The 27,597-nt window shown below is 40.0% G+C and overlaps 1 protein-coding gene across 1 annotated transcript in view; it reads left to right on the forward strand.

Annotated features, from left to right (window-relative positions):
• Positions 1–27,597, forward strand: part of LOC126285668 (DC-STAMP domain-containing protein 2) — a 287,117-nt gene that overhangs the window by 15,605 nt on the left and 243,915 nt on the right. Inside the window, exons 2-3 of the mRNA XM_049984879.1 lie at positions 980–1,080; positions 7,299–7,434. Of these exons, the coding sequence (XP_049840836.1) occupies positions 980–1,080; positions 7,299–7,434 (237 nt within the window). The remainder of the gene's footprint in view (positions 1–979; positions 1,081–7,298; positions 7,435–27,597) is intronic.

Here is a 27,597-nt window from a genome sequence, read left to right on the forward strand (position 1 = left end):
TACCCCTGAATCTAAGCTCCAGGCACATTTTTGGACCATGGAGAAAATGCCTTGCTTTTGGGTAAATAAGAGTAGAATGATCAGATGAGAATTACTAATAAAATTATTGTTAAGTAATTGCTAATTATGAACTAAAGTGTAATTTAATTTGAGCAAATGTGAAAGAGTATCAAATCAGTAGTGTTACATCTCTTATTGAACTCTTGAGTTTGCCAACTAAAACAGCTTCAAGGTATGACACCACTGTTATGCATGAATCACTGGGGATTTGTAGTGACACTGCTGCGTTAGTATTGTTATAGACTATAGATCCAGTGGAAAGTTTATGGTAAGTGTATATTACCTGTTTTGACATTTAACAGTGGCACAGTGATACCATTTAAAACTAGTGGAATGTTTAGCAAACAATGGAAAATGTATGTTGAGAATTGCTAGGGGTGACAGGAAAACAAATGAATGATACCAGGGAATGACCAGAATGAAAGACTCGAGTAAGGCTATAGTGACAATGATCTGCAGATTGGTGGGTCATGTAGTTGTAGATGGATGAAGGAATTCTTTGCTGGAGTCCAACAAATAAGAAAAGACTGAGACAAGATCCTGATGAAACATAGGCTTACATTAGAAAACAAGCAGGAGTAGTGTGGATGCATTTTGCTGAAGACCACAATGGGCAGAAGAGTCAAGAGGAAAACTTTACCCAGCAGTGAATGTCAAATTTTTGCTGCTGCTGCTGCTGCTGATTCAGTACAAATGGATAAAAAAAATCAAGATTACATACAATCTGCTTTGCAGTCCACATCTTTTCTGTGTAACTCACAATTCTGCAGTCATTTTGCAACATTTGAAAATGCATGGAACTGCATAGTTCTTGAGAATCCTTTTGATAACGAAACTGCAGGAATATTCTTTACATGAAAAATTTTTCTTTGGTTTTCAGTGTCAGAAGATTTGTGAAACACTGGTGTTTCTGTACCAGATGGTGCCAACCTGGTACTCGCTTTGGAAAATTTTGGCATAAGCTGTTGTTTTATGGTACACTTGAGAACTATGTAATGACAAGCTGCCTTGGATTTTTTGGTAAGGAATTTAACTAACAGACTGAAATTGTCAGTATTTTTAACATACAAAATAAACTGCCTGTCAAAAAAAAAAAAGGGAAGTACATTGAGAGGGTATGTGATGTTATTTCAGAGATTACAAAATCATGTCAAATATACAGTGAACTTACCAGTACACGGCAAATTAACATGTTATTTGACGGGAGGTACAAATGTCAAGGGCTTACAGTGTACTTGGTGCACCATAAGGTCATCCTTCCTTGTGTTGGTCAGACATGGTTAACTGGAACTTTGACAATGAGTACATCCGCTCTCACGTTCCTATGCAGTCCAGCATTGGGCAACTGTCAGATCCAAATGCCATGGTAAATCTGGATACTGCATGATTCTACCAGCTGCTCAAATGGAGCCCCACAATCAGGCCCCTTTCAAACTCTGTTAGGTGCTGATAATGCTGCCATCTTTCTGTCCTTGACTCTTTTCATGCCTTTTGTACCCTATCCACCCATAATGTACTTAGACTTCTTTTCTTCCTAGCATATAATCAGTGTCGGAACAGCAACTATTGTGTCAACATGAACTAATCTGCATTTGACCAATCAATTGTGAGCAGGCAATGTTAAGTAATGGATGTGTAACCGTAGTGTGTCAATGTTGTTGCATGACAAATTGCAGTAGATTATCCAAGATGTTGTCCACAATGTTTTGAAGGTGAGAAAAGTGTGCGTATCCAAGACGTTGTCCACAATGTTTTGAAGATGAGAAAAGTGTGCACAAAGTTTGTCCTGTACTGCACCTTGACTCCTAAACAAAAACAATGATGTATGGATGCATGCAGTGACTTCATTGGAATGCGAAACATGGGCAGTTCTTTTTTTTTCTGGAAGAAATCATTACTGGTGGAAAGACTTCGCGTTATCAATACAAACCCACCACAAAACAACGTGCAGGAATTCACATGTAGTGACAGTGCTTTGTCGACATGACTGACATTCCATCTAATTTGGAATGCAAGTTGAACAGCGTTCCAAAGAAGGACTTTTCTGATAGTTTCAGATAGTGCATCATACTCAAGTGGCATGAGATCATGTAGAAGAGATTAAGCATTAAAACCACTATCTTTACATTTCTCTATTTTTAATTAATCTTACCTCAAAACTTTTTGGACTGTCAGGGCCTCGTAACAACGCTAAATGCAATCAAACTAATGTACTCTGGTGGCCATTCTATATTTTATGGAGAATTGCAACTTCAATCATTTACGTACTTGCTATTGGTCTGTACATATCCAAAGTTACATTGACACTTGCCCATTTCTTCTGCTCTGTGCTTCACAGCATTTCTTTTCTTTTTTTTATTTTTTTTTATTTTTATTAACTGTTATTTCAGGCTTCTCTCATTTTTTATAAGTATGATTGAACATCTGGTAGCTGAAGTGAATATGATAACTTCATGTTGTGTAAGTCAAAATACTTCTTTGTCACAACACTGTAATAATACTGCATTGCGCAAGTCTGTGGTGGGGCATGCCCAAAACATATTATGAAAATAAAGGAGTTGGGTCATTCCATGTCAGTTCAACCAGGGGCTCCAGCTCATAGTCTCAGATTTGACTGAAATTCAGTGCACTAATTCTACCATGTGTGGAACACCCGTGTACAATGTATTTGTTTCCCCTACCAATTAGTTCCAGAATTATGACTTATGAAAGAAGGTGGCATGACCCGGAAATTGCAACCCGCATCTGGCAATCTATCTTCAGACCCAACTTCAGGTCTTTATAACTTTGGAACTATTCCACACAGTCCAGTGAAATTTTTACAACGCAGTAACATCCATTTAGATAACACACTCCATGAATCAAAACACCAACAACATATTTCTGAGGAAAAGTAAAAAATTCCAAAATGTGATTTAAAAAATGTAATACATATGTAAAAACATATCGTAAACTGTTCTGCCTCTTCTTATCCTTTCCCACAACTTTTTAATCACTAAACAGCAACATATATGCAGATTAACACAACCTATCATTAATGTTTACTGCACCTTAACTGCTAAAAACCAGTTGATTGTGCTTCGAACAGAAGTTCTCCCACACTTTAGCTACTGTACTCTGTACATTGAGTGGCAAATTGTACTGTCTTCCTGACACTGTGGAAGGAACTGGAACTGTCATAAGAATATATTCCAAAGGAATCCAACACCTGTCTGCTAAACGTGGCCAGTGAAATTATCTTGATGGTCCTGCTGGTGCCATGAAGTTCACAAATATATCACCTTCTGCTTCACAGCACTCTGCAACATATCCTAAGCACCATTTGTCATCATAAACAGCAATAACATAGAAACCTGGTTGTATGTTGCTGCTTTTGCTTCTGAATCCTGAGTCAGACACACTGTGAAGACACATGCTGTGAATGAACCTATAGTTATAACCGGACAGTCTACTCATCTGCACATTGTCAGAGTCCGCTGGAGAGAAGTGATTATGGCTCCTTGTGCCTGCAACAGTTTTAACATGTTCTAGTCTGCTTTATAGTAACTCTTTGACTGATTTCACCTCAGTTTTCAAAACATAGAATGATTATATGCCAGAGATATTTTTCTGTACCCAGATAAATAATTAAGAGGTGTTAGAATGTGAACTTCTGTAGGGTGATGCAGACTAGCTCGTGATGCCATGCACTTAATGGTAGCACCAATACCATCACATACATTTTTACCATGACTTGTTGCGGAAATATTCCATTCTGCATAAATCTGAAAATCATAGTAATGCATGCATAAATTTTTGAGATTTTTACAGTTTTTGTACTTACTAGCTGCCCCATCACTGAAGTATTTCTCAAAATGTATGTGAGGCAGCTTGTTTTTCACATATGCCATGACAGTGTGAATGTGAGCATGAATTGCAATGGCATCATGAATTAAACAGTCACTAAAAACGCATGGGTTCATGACAGAGACATCACCTGATTCACCTCTATAGTAAATCACAAATGGCTGGAGAGCTGCTTGACTGTTGTCCCAATGATATCCTTGGATGGCATCTTGAACTATAAATGCATAATTTCATCTTGTTTCAAATTATCCTTACAAAACTGGAGATAAGCCGATTGTGCTGTTGCTGTGAAGCTGTGTGTGCTCAGTTTGTCCATTTTTTGACAACACATTTCAACAAAATCTTCCACTGTACTTTGCTTTGTTTCAAGACTTGTGCGATCCATGTGTGTCCATTGTTTATAAGAAACATGTTCATTGCCATCCATAAGGAGTTCACCATACAGTTTGTTATTCATTGGTTCTGCAAGATTTGCCTTACCAGGACACTTTTTCACACCTGTGTATCATGCACTGCAAGGAACTGATGTCACACACTAGCAGCTTCATTGCACCTTTGTAATCCAGACCAGAATCCTTTACAGCAGCAAACATCAGCCTAGCATTTTGATGGGTCTCACATACACAAACATAGTGTGTGCCCCTTGGACTTACAGGCACAATCCATTTTGGCCGAAGATTGAAAAACGATGATAAACCTACTTTGGTATTAGGATACTTTTCCTTGAATTCTACATTTAGTTCTGATATGTTGCATAGCAACAGTCTTTCTTGCATCTGTACATGTACATTTCCCATTTTCACCATTACATAGTCTTTTTTTTCCAGGCGTTATTCGGCTGTAGTCATTATTTTCATAAAACTCCGACACTAGCACCTTTATTTCTGAATGCAGTTGCTTACTGTGAGCCTGCTAAAGTTATGGAAGCACTCCTTGGGTTGCTTTTATTTCCCTAGCTTGCTTTACCATATATGTAGAAACATTGATTTCCTTTGCGGTGTAGTCAATAGACTAGCTGGAAGGTGCAAAGGTAAGAATAGCTACTTTTTTTCTGGCGTATGGATATGGCACATTTTTCTTTTGGTATGATTTCTGTTACTTTGGAGCAGATAGTTCTTCCTCTTCAAACATTAGCGTGTCAGCTAACAAACATAGAAGCTGACACTGGTAAATGGTAACAATACATCTGTGAGCAAATGCCTGCTGTACTGTCATTATATAGAGGAGCACTATGGTACATGGCACAGCAGCTGCCACGCCATGAACTCAAGTCCTGTGACACACTGCAGGCAGCCTCTGGTGGCCAGTCCGCACAGATGCTGCTGGTGGATGATTTGAGTGGAGCGCACTGTCAGCCTGATGCCGCAGTGCTTAGTCAGGTATTGCGTACAGGGTTACTGGGGTGACAGCAGCTGTGATACGAGAGCCCATAATAGGAGGTTGCATTTGTATGGCTACCACATTGTCCTCCCACCGAGAGCTGACTGATGCTCAACAGCCAGAAACAGGAGCCGCTGCGATGATGTCACACCAAGCCACTGCCTGATCAGCTGCAGCGTGAGGTACTTCAAAAGACTGACAAGGGAACCTCCCCATCGCATCCCCCTCAGATTTATTTATAAGTTGTCACAGTGGATAGGCCTTGAAAAACTGAACACAGATCAATCAAGAAAACAGGATGAAGTTGTGTGGAACTATGAAAAAAATAAGCAAAATATACAAACTGAGTAGTCCATGCGCAAGATAGGCAACATCAAGGATAGTGTGAGCTCAGAAACACTGTGGTCCCGTGGTTAGCATGAGCAGCTGCGGAACGAGAGGTCCTTGGTTCAAGTCTTCCCTCGAGTGAGAAGTTTAATTTTTTATTTTCAGATAATTATCAAAGTTCAGGCACTCACACATAATCAACTTTGCTCTCCAAAATTTCAGGATATGCTCAGATTTGTTTGGACATATGCAAGATTTGACGGTCTACAAATGGAAAAATTTGAAAACATTAAAAACATACATTTTGACAGAGCACAGGGAAAACTATGTGACTGTGAAACTGTTGCATTCATTTGTTGCAGTTTATGTGACAAACTCTTATGTTTTCATCACTTTTTTGGGAGTGATTGTTACATCCACAAGAAAACCTAAATCAGGCAAGATAGAAGAATCTTTTTACCCATTCACCAAGTGTACAAGTTAGGTGGGTCGACAACATATTCCTGTCATGTGACGCACATGCCATCACCAATGCCGTATAGATTATATCAGACATGTTTTCCTGTGGAGGAATCGGTTGGCCTATGACCTTGCGATCAAATGTTTTCTGTTCCCATTGGAGAGGCACGTCCTTTTGTCTACTAATCTCACGTTTTTGCGGTGCGGTCGCAAAACACACATACTAAACTTATTACAGTGAACAGAGACGTCAATGAATGAACAGACAGATCATAACTTTGCGAAAATAAAGAAAGTAAACTTTTCACTCGAGAGAAGACTTGAACCAAGAACCTCTTGTTTTGCAACTGCTCATGCTAACCATGGAACCACGGCGTGAACTGTGTCCAGTTTTTCAAGGCCTATCCACTGTGCCAACTTATAACTAAATCTGAGGGGGGGTGCAATGGGGAGGTTCCCTTGTGAGCAATATTTAATACTTCAGCGAAGGATGGATTCTGGCACGGCAATGCATGCTGACGCATCTTCTTATTGGGAGCCAACCAAATAATGACATCGCAGACCATAGAGTCAGCAAGGGAAACATGATGATAAGCATCAGTAACAAACTGATATTTATGACTGAGGCCCTGGTGTTCAGCTGCCCAAGCTCTATAGGACTGGTGGGTCTGTTTCTGAAAACGGTAGGACTCTTCACATGTTGCAGTGACATGCATGAATTTATGTCAATAATTTGACAACTTACACATTTCATCAAACTGAAGCAATGCAGGTTCTTGTATAGCAGATGAATGTTTGGAAATTTGTGTTTGAAATGAATATAAATGTATATATGTGCATCATGTAAAATCTTTTGTGGTTTCTCCAAATTCATACAAATAATATTTTAGAATGCAGTAATCAGTTGCAGGCATTAGAGAACTTAATTAAGGTACTCAGTAAATTTAACAGTGTGTTTGGTGTTCAGTTTTAACCACACAAATCAGAATTTTTTTTGATATTGTTTGGTTAAAACTGCATCAGACTTTATCACTCATTTACAGTTGACAAGGTATGCATAATAATTTATGTTTCTCAAGTTTTTAATTACTGCTTTGGCTGTCTGTTTAATAACGAAGTTCTGTCATATTATGGTTAGTTGTCTATATGGAAAGTATTTCACTATACTTGCTTTGAATCAAAGCAATAAACTTATGTCTATAACAGTAACTGATTCTTTGTTTCAGGAGGAATGCTACTTACTTACATTTTGTTCATGTTTTTTGTCTTCCAACTGCATTTTTCAACTAAGAAAGCAACTATTTTGTGTTCTATGATTGGAACAGTACTTACACTTGGTTTGGCATTTTCATACTATGTCAGGTAAGAGTTTACATTGGGATACAAAACACATTATGAAAGAGGGTCCAATTTTCATACAATCATTTGTGTATTCCTAACTTAAAGTAATTATTTAATGTAATGATGAATCACTGGGCTTTCTAAATGTGTTATAAAAATAGCTAGCAAGCACTAATTTACAGACTAGTTGTTCCGCACATTTCATTTTTCCATGTAATTACAAGGTTAAAACGTTTATTCGTCATCAGATGGCTGCGTTACAGGATGAATTGATAATCAGACATTGTTTGTCCTGCATGCCATGTGCCCTATCATAAAAATATATTAACTGATAAACATTCATAAAGGAAATGAAAGTAAATGAATTCTCAAATTGCATAATGGCTGTTTAGGACTACTACTTACAGTGAACAGGTCTTGATAGCTTTGAAGATTTGATTTTTTAATTTTTTTATTTTCCATATACCATGCAGTTATTCATGCTAAATGTGTCCCAGTGTTATAAACATATCCAAAATTCCCTAAGTAAAAGTTGGATCACCATTAATATATTTACAACAAACAGTCTGGTTTCACATATACTGCATATGTTGTACATGTACTGATAGCTTCCAAAGATGCTGTGAAGCAAAGGTATACATTGTTTACATAGATGTCAGATACCTTTTTGGTGATATTTGTTGTATGGGCACTAAGTCATGGCCCAAGACATATTTCTCTGCCTAATGCAGACAAGCAAATTATAAGAGCTACAAGAAGCTGTATTAAGGAACACAAAAGCAATATGTGTTTGAGCAACACAGATAAATTGGCAGTAGCAAAACATGCAGTAGGAACAGTGAACCAACAAATTTGTTTCTCTGGTACCATTGTTTTATCAAGGCCTAATCATTACTATGTGCGAGATTATACAGAGATGCCATAGAAAACCCAAAAACAACTTTAACAGAAAAAAAGAAGAATTGAAATTAGACACATTTTAGGACTTATTATAAATAAAGCTCCATAACACACATCTGTGCGACTTGGTGATTTTAGGCAGTGATTTGATGTTGTTACAAACCAACTCTCGCCTGGGTGTGTGCAAGCAGTTCAGCTTGCTGGACATGTTCGGGATTGTAACTGCTTTCTGAATTGTTACAGCCTCTGATGGTATCTCTAGCATGGGAAGATGAGATATTAGGCAGTGAACTATGCTTTGGACCATCAACTAATCCCCATAAAACAAATAGCACCAAAAACTCCATTTATTATTTCTCTGTATAGTGACATTTTCTATGAGCACTTTACATAATACTTATTTTTCACAAGATAGCACAGGATCAAAAACTTTTCTTTCGTCATAGTGTTGTGTGACAAAAGAGCTGAGAAAGACATACGATGTTTGAAACAATCAAGATACAATTGGCATGTTTGTAGGCTACAAAAGAACTGGCGTACAGTAGCTAAACTTAAATAGCTTTAATTTTGATGCATGTATCATTCATCTATTAAATAGAATTTTGTTATGTGTTATTTTAAACTTTTCCATGTGTACTTAATAGAAAGTATAACGGAGAAACCAGTGCTAATTAACACAATTACAACTTCTTCAACTTCTGTAGTCCTGTCTTCCTCAGATTTGTGTAATATTAAGGTATATTCATAATTTCTACTTTTGAACCATGTAACTACAACTGAGTGAAACAGTTTTCGTGCCATACATGACTAAATAGTAAAAATACATACATATTCCAGGCCTCTGAAAATGCCTTGCAGAGAATAAAGGCAAAACACGTATGGCACAAAAAATTGTGTTTCATTCAGTTGAAGTTTGACAGTCCAAAAGTAAAAATTATCAATATATCATAACAGTTATGACTTATTTCTTCATGTTGTTGTTTACTTATTCCAAAATAAGTGAATAGGATGATGGATTTAACTATGGAATATTATGTTTATGTATGTTGAAAAATTCAGACTTGAAAAGATTACTTTTGAATTAAAGATAGTTTTGTTTATACAATGGTCCAAATGCAGCGAGTGATTTACCAGTGAAATTATGTTATTAACTACAGATCTGAAACTGTACCAATGAGTATGAATTGAACACAGTATCTGTCTCTCATTTTTCAGTTTGGCCTACTACCTGGTATCCATCCCCTTCCCCAAATGTTATGCATAGCATATACATGAGAGTCTGTGGCATTATGAGAAGTATTATTTCCAGACTTTGAGTCATCCCATTTTACACAAAAAAACAGAAATGTTTCAAATTGAAATTGTTTTACTCGCTATCTCTATTTATCTATTAAAACAATGTTACTTGCCACATTCCATTTCCCATAATTGATTCAATTTTAATTTATAATTTTCATGAAGGAAATATTTTTTAAATCATCCAATGTAAATTTATACAGGGTGTCTCAAAAAGCTATCTCACCAATTTTTTAAGCCATTCAATCAATTTCACATGTTCACCTTTGGGGGCATTCCCAAAATCCAGTCCGTATTGAAACTCTGTTCACAGTTGGCGCAACATATCTACATCAACTGTGGCATTTGCAGCAGTTCAGTTCTTTAAATCATTGATGTGGTTGGTAAGCATTTGATAGACTCTGTCCTCCACATAACCCCACAGTAACAATACTGTCATTACGATATCGGTTGATCTAGGATGTCAGGGAGTTGAACCCCACATAAACCCATGGAAAGAAGTCTATCAGTATAATGTCAGGTGAGCTAGCGGGTCAGGGAACTGGACGACCCCTCCAATCCAGTGATCTTGAAACATGTGCCTAGAACATGTCACACAGTCTGAGCTCTATGTGGCAATGCACCATCTTGTTGGAAAAGACTGCTTTTTGGTCAGTCAGTTTTGGAAATGCAGATATCTCCAGCATATCAAGGTAATTGTTAGGATTAACTGTTTGTTTTTCAGAAAAAATGGTACCATGATCCAATCAACCATCAAACAACACCATCCTTCCCTTTTGGGCTGTCATGTACCTCTTCCATCACAGTGTGCGGGTTGGCTGTGCGAACATTGTGTTTGTTTACTTTACCACACATGTGGATTGTTGCTTTGTCAGAAATATATATTGTGGCATGTTGTGTGGTTTTAATGTAAGCAGTATGTATGTATCTGTAAATGCTTTTGAAGGACCCTGTGCATGGTCACTCTGGGGATTTGCAGCTGCTGCTACACCCTCCAAGCAGACTTATGCCGTGAATGATGCAAAGCCAACTGTATCCTCTCTGTGTTAGCTTAACTTGTTCCCAATTGTCCAGTACGATGCTTCACAGCATGTCATCCTGTCTGCAGAAAATTCCTCTAACACCAGTGTATCAACGTCCTCGAGAGTGATTGCTTCCTGCACTGTGTTCGCAAGTTCCTTTGAACCTGCATATCCATTTTAATCTGAATAAACAATTCCACACCTGGAGCCCATTCTGGAAACATTGTCATTATGTGTCACTCACAACAACCTGGAACACAAACAAAACTTTGTGAGTTTGTCTGTCCCATAAGCCAAATATTGTATGAAAATCATCTTAATTAGTTTGAATTGTAGCACACATTTTGAGACACCCTGTATAAAACTATGTAGAAGTACAAAAATGAATACTAACACAGGATATTAGTAATTTTTTGAAGTATTGAGCCGGCTGCGGTGGTCTTGCGGTTCTAGGCGCTCAGTCTGGAACCGCGGGACTGCTACGGTCGCAGGTTCGAATCCTGCCTCGGGCATGGATGTGTGTGATGTCCTTAGGTTAGTTAGGTTTAAATAGTTCTAAGTTCTAGGGGACTGATGACCACAGGTGTTAAGTCCCATAGTGTTCAGAGCCTTTTTTTTTTGTATTGAATAAGATTAGGTAGTTGTATGTACTATTGAAATAATAGTCTGATACAGAAAAAAATCACATTAATTTTTCAAAAAATATTGTTATCCACTGCTTTGTAATTAATATTTTTATAATTGCAACTGCAGATTTAATTGTCATGGTGAATGTCTTCAAAAATTCATTATCTCACTGTGTTTTAAATGTTCATATTTATAACATCTCATAATAATCACCTATGTATCCCTTTTCTTCTTCTCCTTTCTGATCCACAAGTTCCCCATGAAAATTAACAAATGGTTTCATTTTTCCAAAGCTGTGACCATTTCATATGAATTTATTATTATTATCATGTGAGTCATGTTTTGATTTTTTTATAGCTTCTCTCTCAACAAGTGCATTCTGGATTCTAGTGGGTTCCTTTTATGCAAATCACACTTTTATATGAAAAGTACTTATCTGAATCAATGTTGGGGACCAGTGGATATTCACAGTACATATCTTTTGCATTTAAGTCTTGGGATTCCAGAGTGGTCATAACCTAGTACAAAACAACTAATACAGTGGCTACAGTTTGAATAGTTAAACATTGCAGTAAAGATTTGAATCACATGCAAAATATTGATTTACATAGTTACAAGATAAAAATTTTAGATCAGTTAGCAAAATTTATATTGACACAACTGTTACTTGTAGTGTAACTTTTTTCACTATAACTGGAGTGCTTTACACAAAAAAATATGATTATTGTGAAATGTGGAAGAACAAACAGTCTTGGTTGCCAAACAGAGTTTTTTATTTTTTATACCATCCAATAATGCAGTTTGCCTTAAACAGGATGAACATTAATAAAACGAGCAAACTGCAGGGATGGTTTCCTGGCTGGAAATGGAGGAAAAAAATGTTCTATGAAAATGAGTCCGGAAATGGATGGTGTACGTGCAACGACAACAAATCATCCGGGAACACAGTATAAAGCTGCATCGCATCCATGTCGCAACAGATGTTTGAAGTGGCCTCCATGGGATGCAAGGCACGCCTTTACATATCGCTTTGAGGATTGCCACACTCTTTTGCATGTCCTGACCTCTCTCCAAACAGCATCACTGGTGTTGTGAACACACTGTTGAATGCTGTGCACATCAAGAAATGATTCAGCATGCACATTGCTTTTCAGATGCCCCCAGAGATAAAAATCCAGGGGGATTAAGTCTGGTGATCTAACGGGCCATGCTACAGGGTCTCTGCCTCCCATCCAACATCCAGGGAAGATGTTGTCATGATGTTGGCAAATTGTAATGTAGAAGTGAGGTGGTGCTCTGTCATGCAGAAACCACATGACCTGTCAAATTGCCAAAAGCACATTCTCAAGCAGCCGAGGCAGAGTGTTCTGCAGGAATTCCAGGTATGTTGTGCAATAATAGCTGGTCCAAGTATGTGGTAGCCAAGAATCCCTGCCCACACATTGATGCTGAACCAATGCTGATGAGACGCCTCAACCATTTCCCTAGGATTGTTTGTAGCCCACAGATGACAATATGCACATGGGTAATGCCAGATCTACTAAAAGTTGCTTCATCGGAAAGAGGACTGGTGACAGGAATCCCATAATTGTGATGGTCTGGTGTAAGAACCATCAACAGAAGAACCTTTCTATAGAGGGAAATGTGCTACTGATAATCCATGCACTCACTGCAAGTGATAGGGATAGTAGCAGTTGTCATGTAATTGTACTTTGCTTACACCATGTTGGCAGATCACTTCCCTGGAGCTTGTACAAAGGTTCGTCTCAATATCCTGTAGAACCCAGTCCTCCAGATCTGGTTTATGCACTTTCTGCCTCCGCCCTGCACATTCATCTGTCTGAAAGGACTGATGACCACACAAACACCCAAAAGGAGCTTGAAATGTTGTGTGATGTGGGTGATGTCTTTGAGGGTACCTGTTTTAGTATGGCCGTGCTGCCACATGACCCATTTCCATCTGCTTGGCTATATATATATATATATATATATATATATATATATATATATGCTTACGGTATGCTGTGTCAACCACACAGCCTGCAACACACAAGGAACACATGGCATACTGTTAGAAGAGCTTCCATTCATGTGTGCCATCTGCCGTGGCACTGGTTTTATTAATGTTCACCCTATAAAAGACTTCTTCAGATTGACTTTAGAGGAAAAAAATACAACCTGTTGTATAAATGGCATTGTTTCATTCAAAAATATGTGAACAAACAAGAAGCCAAAATAACATGATTACTTGACTAGTACACACAATTTTGTGCTATTTTTTTCATTCTGATAGAGGTGTTAGTTCTTTGCCTGTTTGGTCCCTCTTACATAAAAGGTGTTTAGCATTAATGACATGACAAAAATTGTTCCAGTAATATCCTTATCATAAAGTATACACTTAAGAATATGTATTTTCATCATTACTATTTTAAGAATTACTATTGGAGCCTTAGAGGGTCTAAATAAAACATCACCATGACCACTACTCATCAGTTAAACAACTTGGTTGAATAAGGTTTACAATGAAATACATCTTATCCAAATCAAAAATGTAATACAATGAAGTGGAGTATATGCCCCATACAGTAAAATCAATGCTGTTAAGAAATTAGTCACATGTTTGTGTAAAACATGTAGAAAAGGTGGCATCTGTATCTACATTAAAAGTGATATCACACATGTGACCATTCATTTCTCAGAAGATATTCCTACAGAAATAGAACTGAAAATGTCAGGTCTTGAATGCTTAAATGAAAATATGACCATAATTTATATATACAGAACCCCCCATTAGTGACATGAACACTTTACTACAAAATTTAGAGTATCTCTTTTGTAAATTATCAAAAAAGAATAGATGTCTGATTATTTGTGGTAACTTCAATATTATTTAATCTGAAACCTACAATATAAACAACAAAAATGTAATAAACACTTCAGCCGCAATAACAGACCATGTGTTTACTGGTATAAGCATTAAATATAACACAAAATCAAACAATGGAAAATCCAGGATGGAATGTAACACTATTATGAGAAGAAAAGTTGCTACTCACCATACAGCGGAGATGCTGAAATGAAGATAGGCACAATAAAAAGACTCTCACAATTAATGCTTTCGGTCACTGGAATTCATCAACAATTGACACGAAAATGTGTGTGCGGGTGCACGTGCCCCCCCCCCCTCTCCACACACACACACACACACACACACACACACACACACACACACACACACACACACACACACACACACACACACACATACGTGCGTTACTGCAGTCTCTGGCAACTGAAAGCAGGCTGCAAGTAGCAGTGGTGACTGGGTGGGGATAAGGAGGATCGTGGGATGGGGAGGGTTAGTATGGTGGGAGGCTGATGGTCAGTGAAGTGCTGCAGGTTAGACATTAGATGGTTGGCAGGAGAGGAGTGGAGAGGGACAAGGAAAGTAGTGGAAAAGGAGAGAAATGAAAAGGCTGGGTGTGGTGATGGAATGACAGCCGCGTAGTGCTGGAACAGGAATAGGGAAGGGGCTGGATGGGTGAGGGCAGTGACTAATGAAGGTTGTGGCTAGGAGGGTTACGGGAATGTAGGATGTATTGCAGGGAAAGCTCCCTCCTGGGCAATTCGGAAAACTGGTGCCGGTGGGAAGGATCCAATTGGTACAGACCATGAAGCAGTCACTGAAATGAAGGATATCATGTTTGGCAGCATTTTCAGCAACAGGGTAGTCCACTTGTGTCTTGGCCACAGTTTTTCGGTGGCCATTCAAGCAGACAGACTGCTTGTTTTCTCTCATGCCTATATAGAAGGCAGCACAGTGGTTGCAGCTTAGCTTGTAGACCACATGACTGGTTTCACAGGTAGCCCTGCCTTTGATAGGATAGGTGATGTTAGTGACCGGACTGGACTAAGTGGTGGTGGGAGGATGTATGGGACAGGTCTTGCATCTAGGTCTATTACAGCAGTATGAGCAATGAGGTAAGGGGTTGGGAGCAGGGGTTGTGTGGGTATGGACGAGTATATTGTTTAGGTTCGTTGACAGCGAAATAGCACTGTTAGGGGTGGAATGGATAGTGGGCAGGACATTTGTCATTTCAGGGCATGGCGAGAGGTAATCAAAACCCTGGTGGAGAATGTAATTCAGTTGCTCCAGTCCTGGGTGGTACTGGGTTACAAGGGGAATGCTCCTCTGTGGCCAGACGGTGGGACTTTGAGAGGTGGTGGGAGACTGGAAAGATAAGGCACAGGAGATTTGTTTTTGAACAAGGTAGGGAGTGTAATTACTGTCAGCGGAGGCTTCAGTGAGACTCTCGGTATATTTCGAGAGGGAATGCTTGTCACTGCAGATGTGATGACCATGAGTGGCTAGGCTATGTGGAAGGGACTTCTTGGTATGGTACGGGTGGCAGCTATTGAAGTGGATGTATTGCTGGTGGTTAGTAGGTTTGATATGGACGGAGTTACTGTTGTAGTTATCTTTGAGGTAGAGGTCAACATCTAGGAAGGTAGCTTGTTGGGTTGAGGTGAAGCAAATGTGGGAGAAGTTGTTGAGATTCTGGAGGAATGTGGATAGGGTGTCCTCACCTTCAATCCAGATGGCAATGATGCCATCAGTGAGGGGTTGAGGATTCTGAGTTTTTAGGAAGGATTCCTGTAGATGGCCCATGAATAGGTTTTCATACGATGGGGGTGATCATATAGTTGGTCATGGAGACTAGGATGGAGGTAGTTGGTATGGAATCTGTCAGGTGTTGGGAAAGGCAGTGTTCAATAGCGTTAAGGTCATGGGGATTAGGAATGTTAGTGGACAGGGAGGTGGCATCAATAGTGATGAGCAGGGCACCGTGTGGTAAAGGGGCAAGAACTGTGGAGAGTTGGTGGAGGAAATGGTTGTTATCTTTTATATAGGAGGGTAGGTTAGGGGTATGTGTTTAAGGTGTTGGTCTATGGCAGCAGAGATTCTCTCAGTAGGAGCACAGTAAGCAGCCACAATGGGACATTCTGGGTGGTTGGGTTAGTGGACTTTAGGAAGAATGTAGGAGTGCCCTCCATCTAATGCCTAACTTGCAGCACTTAACCATCTGCCACCCCAACCACACTGTCCCTCTCCCTCCCCACCCTAGCCTCCTTCTTACACACACCCAGTCTCCATTCCCATAATGCACTGGTGCTGCTGCTTGCAGTGTGTGTTTTCAGTTGCCTGAGACTGGAGTCATATGCATGAGTTGAATTTGTGTGTGTGTGTGTGTCTATTGTTGACGAAGGCCAAGGGCCAAAAGCTTAAACTGTGAGAGTCTTTTTGTCATGCTTATCTGTGACTCAGCATCTCCGCTATATGGTGAGTAGCAACTTTCCTTCTCTTAACAGTGTTACACTCCATCTTGGATTTTCCATTGTTTGATTTTTGCCTGGCATCTTTTCTCTGATCCAAGCCCAATGCTGCTTTCCTTTCTTACTATTTTCTTTTGCATTATTGTACTGAAATCTATCCTCTTTCTCTTCTGTCCTGTGTGTCTCTTGTCACCTTACAAACGGCACTGCATGCTCTACTTATGAGCCACACTGTATCAACTATCTCGGACATGCACGACAAACAGCTACAAGACCACACTAATTGTCGGCATCGCATCTTATGTCCCACATTACTCCTGCCAATATAATTAATCCTATACTTTCAAACTGATCACTCTCCCTGTGTCATTTCCCGTATTTTTGTGTTTTGGGTGTTAACTCCCTCACCTTTCCGGTGCCACATGATGCATCTCATCCTACAAACCCCTCCCCACCCTGCACACTTTCTCCGTTCTATTCCAGTTCGCACCCACTAATTCCACCATCCAGTCACATCTGCCATCCCGATTCTCCACACTTATCCACCCTTTAAATATGTCTGCTTGTGTCTGTATATGTATGGATGGATGTGTGTGTGTGTGTGTGTGTGTGTGTGTGTGTGTGTGTGTGTGTGTGTGTGTGTGTGTGTGTGTGCGAGTATATACCTATCCTTTTTTCCCCCTAAGGTAAGTCTTTCCGCTCCCGGGATTGGAATGACTCCTTACCCTCTCCCTTAAAACCCACATCCTTTCGTCTTTCCCTCTCCTTCCCTCTTTCCTGAAGAAGCAACCGTTGGTTGCGAAAGCTAGAAATTTTGTGTGTGTGTTTATTTTATTGTGCCTTCCTACCGGCACTTTCCCGCTTGGTAAGTCTTGGAATCTTTGTTTTTAATATATATATATTCCAACCCCGGGAGCGGAAAGACTTACCTTAGGTATATACTCGCACACACACACATATCCATCCATACATACACAGACACAAGCAGACATATAAATATGACTCCTTACCCTCTCCCTTAAAACCCAAATCCTTTCATGTTTCCTTTTCCTTCCCTCTTTCCTGACGAAGCAGCTGCCGGTTGCGAAATCTCGAAATTTTGTGTGTGTGTGTTTGTGTGTTATTTTATTGTGCCTGTCTACCGGCACTTTCCCGCTTGGTAAGTCTTGGAATTTTTGTTTTTAATATGGTGAGTTTCCACTTTTTGCTATTGTCAACTCCCTCAGATTTCATCTTGTTCCCCCATTTCATCATTTTTTGTGAGTTTTCATACGTATTTTGGTGTATTTTTGCAAAATTTTTCAGACGTAATGCTACATCATTCACGTAATTTTTCCACCACCATAGATCCTTACTCCTTCCATCTGTTTCAAAACAGAAAAGTTTCCTTACCCCTAGCCAGATCCCAGCCCCACATACTGTTCCTGCATTGTTGCTTGGCTCATGGAATCCCCCCCTAATGGCCTTACCATTAAATTACCCATCTCGGGCTGCCAGCCCTCCTTCCACAATGACCTTCACCATTTCAGATGCCGCCAATCTTTAGCCCAAACCTCCTTATAGTACCTTCTCTCCATCTGCAAAATTCTCCAGTGCTGTCTCAAAAAGCTTTCCATCCTACTCACTTCCTATTCTCACTTTGGAGTACCACTGACCACCACCTCTACAACAATCTCCAAACTTCTCCCATATCCCCTCATAGCTGACAAACACTGTCTTGTAGACCTACTACACTTACCCCACCCTCCAAAAGTCCCTCCCAACACCACACAGAATCCAGAACCTAAACAAACCCACAACACAGTCATGAACATTTCTTCCAGAAGCCTTAATCCCACAGAAATATCAATCCTTTCCAAAGGCCTCACGTTTTGCCCCACTCCCTAAATCAGTCATGAAGGACTTGTTAAAGAATTTCTCTCCTTCTCATGGTCCCTACAGTGGAAACACTTTTTCGCCACCAACCCTACCAATCAGACTTAACCAAAGACGAATACTGAACATCGCCTAACTCAGTTCACACCTTCATCCAACCGTGATCCACACCCACTATCCCCAAACCACCCCCTGTTAACTTTCCAGAATTTCTTAACCTCGAACATTGACTCACCATTATTCCCCAAATCCCCCAACATGAAGACTAACCTTACATTCGCAGAAAGAACTGCAGTACACCATCAAAAACCTGATCCAGACCTTATAATCCTACCTGTGGACAAAGGCTCCACCTCTGTTGCTTTGAACTGCAAGGATTACATGGCAGAAAGACTCTGCCAGCTGTCAGATATTTCCGTGTACAAACCTTGTCACAGTGACCAGTACTCCAGTAATCCAGCAAGCTCTCCGGTCGCTACCCAAATCCTTAGGCCCATCCCAAAATCTTTCTCTGGAGTCCATCTCTCTACTCACCCTTACCACTCCCTGCACTCGTACCTTCTACAAGCTTCCTACAAGCTAAGCTGCAACCACTGTGCTGCATTCTATATAGGCATGACAACAAACAAACTGTTTGTCTCCATGAATGGGCACAAACAAACTGTGGCCAAGAAACAAGTGGACCAACTTGTCGCTGAACACGGTGCCAAACACGATATCCTTCATTTCAGTGACTGCTTCATGGCCTGCGCCATATAGGTCCTTCCCAACAACACTAGCTTTTCTGAATTTCACAGGTGGTAACTTTGCCTTCAGTACATCCTACATTCTCGTAACCCCCCTGGCCTCAACCTTTTTTAGTCACTGTCCTCACCCATCCAGCCCCTTCTTTGTTTCCATTCCAGCACTACACAGTCATAATTCCATCACCACACGCAGTCTTTTTATTTCTCTCCATTTCCGCTACTTCCCCCCCCCCCCCCCCCCCGCCCCCTCCCCCCTCCCCAACTCTCCCCTGCCCTCCATCTAACATCTAACCTGCAGCACTGTCCACCATCCCCACAACACTATCCCTCCCCCTCCCCACCCCAGCCTCCTCTGTGCCCCTATTCAGTCGCCAGTCCCATCATGCTCTGGGGCTGTTGCCTGCAGTGTGGTTTCAGTTGTCTGAGACTGCAGTCGTTTGTGAGTTGTGTTTTTGCATGTGTGTGTGTGTGTGTGTGTGTGTGTGTGTGTGTGTGTGTGTGTGCATATACATTCCTATCATTGATGAAGGGCAATGGCTGAAATCTTTAATTGTGAGAGCCTTTTTGTTGTGCTTATCTGCAACTCAGCATCTCTGCTGTATGGTGAGTAGCAGCTTTTCATCTTGTAATCATATAACACAAAATGTGTCACTACAGGTTGTGGAGATCACATTGCACAGAAAATATCAGTAAAATAGATCACCCTCTACATCCTAACAAATCATTAGTAATTACTGCTAGGTACTTTAGTTTACAAAATGTAAATACATTTATTCACTATATAGCTAAAGAGACATGGGATGAAGTAAACAGCTATAGAAACATGAAGGAAAAATGTGATATATTCTTAAGAACCTTCAGGTATTATTTTGAGCATTGCTTCCCACTCTGGAAAAGGGAAACCATGAAAAAATACAAAAAGTAGGTGGGATCATCCCAGGCATAAAAGTTTCACTGAAGGAAAATTGATTTCTCTGTTCCATAGCCAAGCAAACCAAAACAATTCCAGAATTTGACACTTGTTTTAAAAGATACAAAACAGATCTTAAATAAAGTTAAAAAAAGGGGGGGGGGGGTAATGAATGTCAATGGAAACTACATGGAAAAAGCTAAATGAAAGCAGTGTGGGCGATTTTCAGGAGAGAAACTGGCAAAACACAGAAAAAAGCTGTAACATTAATCTGTTTAAAAATGGAGACAAAATTACTGGTCCACATAGAGTAGCAAATGTATTTAATGTATGTTTCACAGAAACAGCAAGAAGCTTCATAGAAAAACAGAAAAAACAGCTTCTGCAGACAGAAATGAGTGAAACATCTTTGAAATAAAAAAACTGGGTGTTTTATTTTATTATTTTATTTTTATTTTTTATTTTTTTTACAGGTGAAGAGAGAATACTGAATATTATAAAGGAATTAAATCAAAATTTTCCTCAGTCACAGATAATGTTCTTGATTATAGTGCAACAATATTGATTAAGCCCCGATCTCATCTTTGAACTCCTTATTGTGTGGTGGTGTTTTTCCAAAAAAAACTGAAATTGGCCTTCTTTCCAAGAAGGGAGACAAGACAGAGGATAAGAACTACAGACCAATATCCCTGCTGCCTGCTTTTCAAAAATACTGGAAAAAGTAGTGTACAGAAGATTTATTTCATTCACAGAGAAAAATAATGTTGCATCAAGAACCCATCATGGACTCAGAAAATCCAGGTCGACAGAAATTGCCATTTTCGATTTTGTTAATGAAGCCTTGACTGCAGTAGACTAGAAAGAGTATGTATTGGGAACATTTCTAGACATTACAAAAGTTTTTTATGTGATAGACCACAACTAACTGCTTCAAAAATTGGAGTATTCAGGAATTATGGGTTGGACATATGAACGGCTGGTATCATACCTAAAAAGCAGAGAGCAGACAGCAGAAATCATGCATAAGGAAGAAGACTTTATGGACACCTACGAATCTAAAAGAGAAGAAATTAAGTATATTGTGCCCTAAGGTTCTGTCTTGGGCCCAGTGCTGTTCTTGATATTTAACAGTGACCTGTAGATATCCAGCAACTCTTAAAAATTGATAAAATTTGTGGATGATACAGATATATTGATAAAAGGCAAAACTGTAGCAGAGCTACAATATGAAGTACAAAGTTGCACCAGACACATTGCAAAATGGTTCACAACTATCTATCTTATTGTTAACACAAAGAAAACTTGCAGTGCACTTTCACACCACACAAAACAAACATCCATTAACCCCAACCATACATCTATTTATTAAACAATTAGAAACTGTAAATTCAACAAAATTTCTTTGAATATAGATTCAGGACAACATGAAATGAGGCACACACATCAGTTACATCAGCAATTAGCTAAGCCTGATAAATGGTTCACAACTGTCTATGACCCGGAACAACCGGGAGATCCGGAATTTTTTCATCCGGGACAAAACCAGCAAAAACCCGGGAATTTTTTTGAATTCCGGGAATTTTTCATTGTTTTTGTTCTCAGTTAAATTTTTGTGATTGTGACTGGTAAGAACCAATACTCTAACAAAAGATATTACTGTATCCTGCTACTGCAGAATAATACTGCAGCCATAAAACATGAACGAGAGAAAAAACTAAAATAAAACTTAAATTGCAAAGAAAGTGCGCCATATACAGCAACAAAACACAGTGCTTATACAAGCGTCTGCCAACAGCGAAATGTGTCAAAGGCTTTAGGAAGACTATGCAATGCTTCGTAACAACAAATTGCCTCCCATGAGCATGATGTCACAACTGTTAACATTAGATTTGTTTTAGCAGTTACGGGAGGGGGAGGGGGAGGGGGGTCATGTGCATGCACAGTTGAGTAGTATCTTCCGCTTCTGGCTACAGAAGCTACAGAAACGTGACTGTTGGCTGTGTAAGCAGTCGCAGAAAAAAAAAAAAAAAAAAAAAAAAAAAAAAAAAAAAAAAAAAAAAAAGGCAGCTAGGTGCTGCCAGGAAAATTTTTACTGGCGGGTCCAACCTTGTTTCACAGAGCGTCCAGCGCACGTTGGTCCATCAATTATTCGTATGACTTTGAAACTTGGTGTCCCTGTCTGCTTTGGAACATTGTTGAACTCATTCTAAGTTGATTTCTGAATGAATCATATGTTGATTTGTGAATGCGTGCATAGTGTACGTGATGTCTCTGTCAGTGGAATCCTCATCACATCTAGAAATAAACTTACCTGCGGACAAAAGGGGCTATATGAGCTGAGGAGAGTATAGTCGAAAGAAAGAAAGCCAACCACTCTCTGATTATGTGGTTGATAGGGTTTGCAAATGATGATCGTTGTTACGATTACCAGCAAAATCCATAGATTCAGACTACCAGAGTGCGAATAAACGACTAACACGAATAATAGGTAAGAAAGATTACGTATTATCTTCTCGGTGTATCCAAGAAAATGAAATTTTGACAGAAAATTGTTGGCCAGATCGCTATACTAGCAATGGCCAGTTGTACCATCTCCGGCTAGCAGCCGCCTTAAGGTCTATTCTGGAAGTAGCGCAGAAAACGTGTTGTACGAACACGTAACAATGCCAAACCGGAGATTAATCGCGGGATAACTAAACTGGTGATTCTGGCAGAGTTAGTGAAGTTGACCGCCGAATAAGCTTTGACATTGGCAGGAATAGATACAGAATTAGTGATGACAACATTGTTTGTTAGAACGAGGAAGGAGAAGAAACAGGGACATCACACAAATTATCGAAGAATAAGACGATTCCAAATTTCTATAAAAATTTCGCACTACTGCTTTTCGATCTCATGTTTGAAAAGAGGGGCAGGATGTCAACCTGGCCGACTGGGAGCAGAAGAGGCACCATAGGACATTTTAATTTCCACTGTCCTGAATATAGTTTGATAGCATCCAGTACAAAATATACACGTTTCAATTCCACAGACCAAAATACAATGACGTGTGATAGAAGAATGCTGTGTAAAGAGGTGTGGCGCTGCACTTTGGCACACTAAAGATTAGATAAAATGTCTTACAATTCCTCGGACACGACGTTTTATGTATCAGACTCTTCAGAAAGATGTGCGCTACAATATGAACATATTTTTGAAAATTCGATTTTTGTTTTTAAATTTTTGACGTTGTATCCCAAACACTCAAGGAATGCCACTATCTACTATTGCCCCAGTCGTAGATATGGGTCTGATGCGCTGAGCAGTCTGAGTTATAATAGGGAAGCGGGTAGTCTCCATGTGACCCGTGTTTACATTTAGTGATTTTGCTGTTTCTGCTTTGTCTACTACACTCACGTCAAATGAAAACAAAATTGATTTCTTTGGCCGGGAGCTATCATGTGAATTAAAATATATTCACATAATTACAGAAGGCTAAAATACGTTATTAGTTTCAGATTTTATTTTATTTCCACCTTCCTGGCAGTCAAACATTAATTGCCATGCAGAACAATGAAGTTATTTTTATCGGTTTGCTGAAGAAATATTCTTTGTTAATGTTTTTCCCTGAGGCAGTCAATATATTTGAAACAAAGTGTTTAATTTCAAACTATTGGCCAGTTTCAACTGTTTGGAGCATTTCAAGTGTACGTTTTCATCTTCTAGCACGTATGACATTATGCCATAACAAAGAACCAGATATGAGATAACAAAGTACTGGTACCCAAGGAAATTTACATCCCAAAACGACATTGAAAAGCTTAATATCAGGTCGATGCCTACTTCACTGGAAATCTGACACTCAGCTTTTATGTTGTTATTAAAAAATTTACTAGCACATTTGTGTGATATATCTTAAAATGTAATACCTGCATAAAAGACCAACATTATATGTGAAAGCTTAGCTCTCTTGCAGCATATTGACCTTAGAGACCAATATTATATGTGAAAGTTTTGTTTTTCTTATAGCAACATCATATACGTTAATTTAAACCCTTAACTTTTTCTGTTTGTGTGTTCGTGCTGCTTAACAGTGATGTTGCTATTGGCTGACTACACCACGTGTCCGAAGCTCTGAATATGTGCTGTCATTGGCTGGCGAGATCACGTGACTTGGGCTATGAGTAGCTTACAAATCGCATCGCAATCTTGATCTCAATGCTTCGGGAAGTAACATGCGGTGTTTGGTGGAATTTGAATTTATACATTCGTAATACGAAGATATGTAGCGTACATGTTACTGCACACCAAAATCTTTCCAAAATGTGTTTCGTTTTCTAAAGTGATGGGAAATTCTATGCGCATGTATAACCATTCAAAGTTATACAGTTCCAAGAGAAAATATACTGTCAATTAACAGGGAAAAACTATGTTTCCACTCGGGAGAAAGTGTATTTTTAACCAGGAATTTTTTTTCCTTGTCCATGTATACACCCTGCTAACCATCTTATTGTTAAGACAAAGAAAACTGTTGCAGTGCACGTTCACACCACACACAACAAACATCCTTTAACTCCTACCATAAATCTGTTTAATAAACAATTAGAAACTTTAAATTCAACAATATTTCTACGAATATGGATTCAGGACAACATGAATTGAGACACACACATCAGTTGTATCACCAATTAGCTAAGAATGATATGTTATGGCATAAAAATACCTGCTTGTTGTACGTCAAAGGAAACATTAAAAAACATGTGCTGCATACTGTGACTATTGCATATGAGTGTGAATGTGCCGAGCTGGTTGTAGTTGGAAACTGTTAAGGAAACTGGTGACTTCAGTATGAGTGTCAACGTGCAGTCAACCATGGATACATATCCTATCCCATGTCAGGAGAAACTGTTGGCGAAAATATTGGTTGGCCAGTACTTTTCTAAAACTGATTTGTCTGAAGCATATCTGCAGCTTCTTGTCGATGTAGACTCTTGAAAAATTCTGGTCTTGAGTACTCCTTTTGACTGCTATCAATATTTGCACCATCCTTTTGGTGTGACTAGCACCCCTGCTATTTTCCATTGATTTTTAAAGCAGTTGACTATGCCTCTCCTGGGTTGCATTAATTATCTGGATGATGTTGTCACAGGTTCCTCCACTGCCGATCATTAGACAAACCTGCACACTTGATTTTCTGTCTTACAGTCTGCAGGCTTACAGTGTAACCTAGCAAAATCTTAATTTTTTCAACCTTCTATTGTTTACTTAGCGGTTGAGGTCTTGCAGGGTGGGATTCGTTCTCTGTTAGACCACATATCTGCAGTTACATCTATGCCTCACCCCTTGTGCATGAAGAAGCATCAGGCCTTCCTAGGGAAAATAGCCTATTAACATAAATTCCTGGCAGGGGCTGTCACATTGGCCCATCTGTTGCATGCCTTGTTATGCAAGAATGTACTTTTTTGCTGGTGCCCGGACTGCGAATGTGCTTTACAAATGTTGAAATTGAAACTACTCTCAGCCCTTGTGTAGCTACATTCTCTCTAGACCAGCACAGTTTTGGTGACTGATGGGTGTTGCTTTTGCCTCTAAATCTCTCACTCCAGCCCAGCAGCATTATTCTCAGGTGGAAAGAAAAGCTCTTACCACAATCTTAAATTTCATGTTTTTCTGTATATCTTTAAGTTTCACCTTATCACTGATGATAAACCCTTAATTTCCTTGTTTAACCATCACACTTCTGTGCCTGACAAGGTAGCACACTGCTTTCAATGCTGGGCACTGTTCTCATCTCACTACAATTCCGAAATCCATTTTTGACCTAAGTCTAAAAAAGCCAATGTAAGCCAATGTGGAAGCCTTGTCATGCTTTCCTTTGGGTCCTGATCCCGGCTTTGATTGTGAAGCATTGCTTTGCTTCAATCTTGATACTGAAACACAGACCGCAGTTGAGGGTTTCCCAATTACAAGCTCACACCTAGAGCTGCCATTGTCGCTGACGCCGTTTTCCACCAGGGGTTCGGTTTGTTCAACAGGCTGGCCTGATAAACTGCTGGTTCGAGCTTTGGACAGCTTGTTCAACTATTTTTCCTTACAGTTTTGCCTCTCTGTTTTTGATGGTGTTTCATTGTTGTCCACAAAAGATCTCTCTCCCAGAGAAGTCATTTTCACTGCATTATGGTGTGAGGTTCTATGCCTTCGCCACCAGGGCCATTGGGGAGTTTGCACACTTAACTAGGAGATGTTTTCTGGCCAGGGATTGATGGTGAAATTGTCCATTTTCTCGTGGCTTGTGAACAGTGTGCCCAACAACAGGCAGCTCCAGGGCATCTCTGTCACCGTGGCTGCTCCATGGCAGCCATTGGAATGCATTCATGTAGACTTTGTGGGTCCCCTTTGTATCCCTATTGGTTTTGGTCATGGATGCATTTCCCCGGATTCATTTCATTCTGCAGTGTGTTCAACGTTGGTTGAGGTTACAATTTGTACGCTTTTCTGGATTTTCCCTATTGTGGATTTCCCTTGTACCATAGCTTATGATAATGGGTCCCGGTTCATTTCTCACACTTTTCAGTTGTTTTGTTCCCATCACAGCATTCATCATGTTACAGGTTTGCCATTCCACCCTCAATCAAATGGCATGTCAGAATGACTGCTGTGTATGTTCAAGTCCCAAATGAAAAAGTTATTTGTGAGAGCTTTGCCATACGATATCCTTCTCTGTTTTATGAGCACATGTTGCTTCATGCCTATGGGGAAGCGGAGCTCAGCCGAGTTGCTTCACAGCCGGTAGCCATACATGATCCTTCCCCTTCTAAGGCCTGCACTGCACCTGCTGTGGTCAGGTTTGTACGGCAGCTCGAGGGTATCTCATATCCTTTGCCGCAGCCTGCTGTTTCAGTCAGGCTTGCTCCAAAAAAAATGGCTCTGAGCACTATGGGACTTAACATCTATGGTCATCAGTCCCCTCGAACTTAGAACTACTTAAACCTAACTAACCTAAAGACAGCACACACATCCATGCCCGAGGCAGGATTCGAACCTGCGACCGTAGCAGTCGCGCGGTTCCGCACTGAGCGCCTTAACCGCGAGACCACCGCGGCCGGCCATGCTTGCTCCACTGGCCCCCTTAACCATAATTGAATCAGCAATTATCACCAGTGGGCCCAGCCCCATTTCCTCCTCCCTGGGATCTGTCTGCTGATGATGACACAGAGATGGTGATGGCACCCTTCACTCTGGTGCTATTGTTGGGCGCCACATGGGCCCACAACCCTCAGGTGTGCCCACACCCCATGCTTTCTGGCCCTGTGCTCCAGTGCTTACCTGACACATCATCAAATCTCCTCCAGTGGCACCAGCAGCCGCTGTTCTGGATTCATTGTGTCTCTGGTATGGAGTTTTGGGGGGATGCTCAAGTTTAAAAGGTCAGCTGCGCAGTGTTTAAGTATTATGAGAGATGGACGAGGAGGAACACTGTGGGTAGGATAGGGGT

This window comes from Schistocerca gregaria, chromosome 1, assembly GCF_023897955.1.
Source record: "Schistocerca gregaria isolate iqSchGreg1 chromosome 1, iqSchGreg1.2, whole genome shotgun sequence".
NCBI classification, from domain to species: Eukaryota; Metazoa; Arthropoda; class Insecta; order Orthoptera; family Acrididae; genus Schistocerca; species Schistocerca gregaria.